The 5,422-nt window shown below is 61.8% G+C and overlaps 1 protein-coding gene across 2 annotated transcripts in view; it reads right to left on the bottom strand.

The window, feature by feature from the left end:
- Window positions 1–1,736: 1,736 nt before the first annotated feature.
- The window catches only part of SCARB1 (scavenger receptor class B member 1), a 72,073-nt gene continuing 68,387 nt past the window's right edge, over window positions 1,737–5,422 (bottom strand). For both annotated transcript variants that reach the window (XM_027766327.1, XM_027766326.1), the window contains one exon: window positions 1,737–2,595. In XM_027766327.1, the coding sequence (XP_027622128.1) occupies window positions 2,476–2,595 (120 nt within the window). In that variant the 3' untranslated portion in view covers window positions 1,737–2,475. The remainder of the gene's footprint in view (window positions 2,596–5,422) is intronic.

Raw genomic sequence — 5,422 nt, forward strand, 5'->3', positions numbered from 1 at the left:
CCACTACCGGGCACCGACCGCCAGCCCGGTCCAGAGGACGACCCCAGTGCCGGCCGAGAACAAGTGTAAAGATTGGGTAATACGTGGCTCTGCAAGTCAGCGGTTTCTGCGTGGTTTCTAGATTTGAAGAGGTCAAGTGGGTTTGTCAGCTGACAGCTCGGTGAAAACGCTCCTGGTGACGCCGGTCCAGCGCGTGAGCTGCGCGTACTGCTCAAGACTGTGAGCCCCGCGCCCAGACGCTTAGGGGAGCCGTGTCTCGGCACACACCTGCGAGGGCAGGGCCGGGTGGGCCACTCATGAACATGGAGACCGATAGGAGGGTCCCCTGCATCTCACCGCAGGTCGTGTTTCACACGTGTGCGTGCGTGTGCGTGCGTAATTGCCCAAAGGTGCACTCAGCAGAGAGGGAGGGGAAGCACCCCAGGGCACCGTCACACCCCAATCCCTTCCATTTCTCCCATCTGGCTTTTGCACACACGTACATACATGCACCTAGCGTGTTTTCGAGCCACGGGGGCTAGGACTGAAGCTGCAGTGAGGCCCGCGGGAGCCTGCTCGGTTAACTGAGTGACAGGGCTGGCCCAGGTGGGTTCTTTTGTGTGTGTGTGTGTTTTCCTGGGTTTTGTTTTGTTGCCATAGGGCACATGCACTCGCCAGAGACAGAGAAAGGGAAAGTGAGAATCACCGCCCCGGAGGGATGGCCACGCCACAATCCCTTCTCCTCCGTTCTCCTCTTGAGATTTTGGCCACATATACAAATGCACCTGGCATGATTTTCAAGTTCTCGGATCCAGGATTTGTTTAAATTCCACACTTAAATTTTTTTGTGTGCTCGACAGAGAGACAAGAGACAGAAAGTGAGAATTCACCTCCCAGAGAGGGATGGCCACGCTGCAGTCCCTTCTCCATTCTCCTCTCAGGACTTTGGGCACACACACACACACACACACACACACACGCTCAGCGAGAGTTTAAACCACCAGGTCCAGGACTTGAACCGTGGTCGACTATGTGGGAGTCCAGAGTCGTAACCATTACGCCATCTGCTGGTCCCTTCGGGTCCAGGATTTGAACCACGGTGGGCCATGTGGGATCCAGTGTCTGACACCGTGATACCTGCTGGTCCCCCAAGATGTATTGCCAGGGAAAACGCCCCACCAGAGTGTGGTCACACCACCCTCTTTCCTCCAGTCCCTGCAGGACTTCACACACACACACACACACACGCTGGGGCCAGGATTCGAACCGCGGCTGGCCGTGTGGGATCTGGCTCCCTGCGTACAGAGCTTAACCGCTGCACCAGCGCCGGCCGTTTCACGTCCCTGCTATTTAACAAGACGCGAGACACAGACAGCACCCTGACAGCCGCGTTCTTGCAGTTGAACGGCGGCCAAGCGGCCGGGCTGCGGGTCTGTGGCCACCCCACGGCCTAGACCAGAGCCGACCCCATGGGGGCTTTGGAGATGGGGCTTCCAGGGCCCAGGTAGGCCGAGGCCACAGGGGGCCCGACTGACCGGGTCTGCGTCCTCCTAAGAGCCAGCAGCCAGCCCTGCTCCGGTGCACACCCCGCGGCACCTGCACGGAGTCGGGGAAGCACGGGGCAGAGCCCGAGCAACAGGAAGGCGGCCAGCGGCCAGCAGCCCCGAGGAGGGCCGAGCAGGGAGGGCCTGCGCCCGCCGCAGACCGCCTGGATTGCCCTGCCCACCCCCGGCACACGGGCAGTCACCGACTCAAGCTCCATTTTATAAAAGGTTTATTACTTCAGCAGTGAATTATTAGTAAAAGATGATAAAACTCATTTCTCTTCTGGTAGAAAAAGGGCGGGGCCTTGCCCTGGGGACCAGGCGCCAGGCGGACATGTCTCGCACCAAGGGGTCACGCGGCCACCAGACCAGACACCAGAGGCGCCTGCGGGCCCTCCATCTCTCCCGGCACCCAAAAACTGGGGGCCCTGGGGGCAGCTGGCTCAGGACACAGAGGACATTAGGCCAGGCTGAAGGAAGGAGCCTGGACACCCAGGCCCCATGCCCGACTGGACTGCAGGTCCCGCCGGGTGGGGTCCGAGGGGGCCTCGGGCAGTGCATGGCGCCTGTTGGGCTCACGGTTTTCGGAGCCGAGTGAAGGTGCTCAGCCCGGCCCAGGCAGGCAGGTGGTGCCAATGCTCCCGCCCAGGCTGGGCCTGAGCCCCCACCCACTGGGCTTCGGACCAGCAGCCGCCCAGCCCGGGGTTCCGGGGCAGTGCCCAGGCCCTCCTAGACAGCCAGAGGGAAGCGGGAGAGGCCATCCGAGTCGCCGAGAGCCAGGCGCCTGTGCAGGCCTGGGGGCCACTTGGAGAGAAGGTCCCAGAACAGTGCTTGTCTGCGAGTCTCCCCGAGGGCCCTCGGCGGCAGCTCCATCCCTGAGTGTGTCTACACACGCCTGTGCACGTGCATGTGTGCTGGGGCGTGTGCAGACAGGTGTGTGGCAACTGGGGGCTCAGGCCTGGGGACTGGAGGGCTGTCCACTGACAGAGTCCTGAAGAAGTGGGGTGCAGGAGTCAGAGAGCCGGTCGGGCTGAGTGGCCAGGCTTGGCGGGCTCATGGCGTCCCTGGGGTCCTGCGGAGAAGGGGAAACTGGGTCACCAGGCACCGTCACCAAAACCCACCTCCGTCCCCAGCCCCCGCCCCACTGGCACAAGCTATGCCGCTCCGGGCTGGAGTGATCTGCAATGCTGGGGTGCCCTGACGGGCCTCTTCGGCCATTCACCCCATCTGGGGACACAGGCCAAAGAGGCTTGCCTAATGCGCAAGGCGGGGGCGGCGGGGCGTGAGTGTGAACAGCAGCTGGGGACGCCCGAGGCGCCCACAGACAGGACGCAGACTGGCCCAGACGTCCTTGGGCCGGGCAGTCAGGAGCAGACCTGACAGGCAGGTCCCCAGACAAGGTCATGAAGCTGCTGGCACAGACATGTCCGTGCGGATTTGGGGAGCAAAGACCCCCGCCCCAGCTCCTGGCAGCGGTGACCTTGGAGGCAGAGGGACAAAGACACCGGGCAGCAGGGGAGTGAGCAAGGTGTCCAGTTATGTGGAGCCTGGCAGGAGAGGGTGCAGACGACGTCACTAATCTAGCTTCACGTTAAAAAAATAAAAAAAGTTTTAAGGTTTTTGCCATAGGACATGTGCACCCACCACAGAGACGAGACAATGAGAGGGAAGGTGAGAAACCGCCCCAGGAGAATGGCCACGCCGCAGTCCCCGCCTCCACTCCCCTCCTGGGACTTAGGGCACACACGCACATGGGCCCGGCGTGACTTTCAAGCCGCCAGGTCCCGAACTTGAACTGTGGTCAGCCATGTGGGAGTCCAGCACCTTAACCACTATGCCGCCTGCTGGCCCCCACTTAGAAAGTGGTTTTTGACTAAAAATCGTGAAGTAAAGGTCCCAAGTGGCCCGCTCGATGGCCCAGTGGTTACGGGAGCTGGAGCCCACACGGTAAACAGCAGTGGGCACGTGTGCACGCCTGCCCCAGTCCCGACGGGAGACGTGGCGCCTCGCCCGCAGGGGCCAGTTATGTGGAGCCTGGCAGGAGAGGGTGCAGACGACGTCACTAATCTAGCTTCACGTTAAAAAAATAAAAAAAGTTTTAAGGTTTTTGCCATAGGACATGTGCACCCACCACAGAGACGAGACAATGAGAGGGAAGGTGAGAAACCGCCCCAGGAGAATGGCCACGCCGCAGTCCCCGCCTCCACTCCCCTCCTGGGACTTAGGGCACACACGCACATGGGCCCGGCGTGACTTTCAAGCCGCCAGGTCCCGAACTTGAACTGTGGTCAGCCATGTGGGAGTCCAGCACCTTAACCACTATGCCGCCTGCTGGCCCCCACTTAGAAAGTGGTTTTTGACTAAAAATCGTGAAGTAAAGGTCCCAAGTGGCCCGCTCGATGGCCCAGTGGTTACGGGAGCTGGAGCCCACACGGTAAACAGCAGTGGGCACGTGTGCACGCCTGCCCCAGTCCCGACGGGAGACGTGGCGCCTGGCCTGCAGGGTGACACGCCCGCGGGGAGTGCTTCTTCCCCCTCCCTCGCCGTTTCTGACAGCACACGGGCACTCCGGCAAGTTCAAACAAGGTCGTCTGGGCGGTAGGACGAGGGGCGAGGGGCCAGGGCCGGCACTCCCGCCTTCTGCTGTCATCCACTGACGACCGGGCTGTGGCTGGGGACCCCGCCGGGTTGCCTCTCCACAGACGCCAGACTCCCACTCTGGAGAGACAGGGGCTCCCAGTGCTCTTCCTCAGAAAGGCTCGAGCTCCAGGACCAGCAGGTGGCGTAACGGCTATGTCGCCGGACTGCGGTGTAGTCAACCGTGGTTCAAGTCCCGGACCCGGTGGTTTAAACTCACACCAGGTGTATGTGTGTGCGTGCGTGCCCAAGGTCCCAAAGAGGAGAAGGGACTGCGGTGTGGCCATGTCCCCGGGGGTGATTTCTTGCTGTCTCTCTGCCTCTCCTGTGAGTGCATGTGCCCTATAACAAAAAAATTTAAAAAAAGAAGAGAAGAAAAAAGGCAGGCCTCGGGCTCTCTGTGCTAAGCCACACGCGAGGCAGGGTGACCCATGCGCGGTGAGACCAGCCCTCCCCCAGCACCCAAGGGTGGCTGGACCTCAGCAGAGGGCACCGAGGGGCACAACAGAAAGCGCTCCTGGCCCTTTATAAAGGGGAGACTCCTGTCCTTCCCGTGACGGGCACTGTGGCGATGGTGGTCGCAGAGGTCCAGGGACACCCCCTGTGCGGCTGTGACGAGCAGCACCTCCGCTCACAGCCTCTTTCTTACTCGCGTAAACACTCTCCGGCTAGTGAAGGCCCTGCGGGCCCCCTTCCCTAGCAGGGCAGCCCCTGGACAGCACCCTGACCCCAGGGCAGGACAAGGCGTGGGGCCTCCCCTGGGGACTCAGGCCCGAGACAGAACAGGACAGGGCAAGGTGGGCTGCAGGGTCCCCTTCCATCGCCAGCTCCCTAACAACTTGCACACCGGCCTCTGAGAGAGGAGCCCCAGTTTTGCCTCACTTGGGGAGGGGCAGACACGCAGGCTCCATTGGGGGAGGCAGCCTCCCACCCGCTCTGCCCGCAACGGTGATCGCGGCCCCTGCTCTGTGCTGAGTCCCCCACACCCAGGGGCACCAAGGCAGTGGTTTCTGCAGGGGTCACAGCTGGGAGGAGGCAGGGGCACGGTGGGGCCTGACCATACACAACCAGTGTCCCGGGACCCGGCCGCAGTGTGCGGGCGGGCTGGGGGCCACAAGGGAGGCCCGGGTCCGAATCGTGGTCCGACCTACAGGCCGGGCACGGGTTCCAGCATGCCCCCGAGATCCCAGCTATGGAGAGCGGAAGAGGAGGCAGCTGACGTGCCTTATCTTAAAACTTAAAAAAAAAAAAAAAAATTAAAA

The sequence above is a fragment of the Tupaia chinensis genome, unplaced genomic scaffold (genome assembly GCF_000334495.1).
Source record: "Tupaia chinensis unplaced genomic scaffold, TupChi_1.0 Scaffold142542_1, whole genome shotgun sequence".
NCBI classification, from domain to species: domain Eukaryota; kingdom Metazoa; phylum Chordata; class Mammalia; order Scandentia; family Tupaiidae; genus Tupaia; species Tupaia belangeri.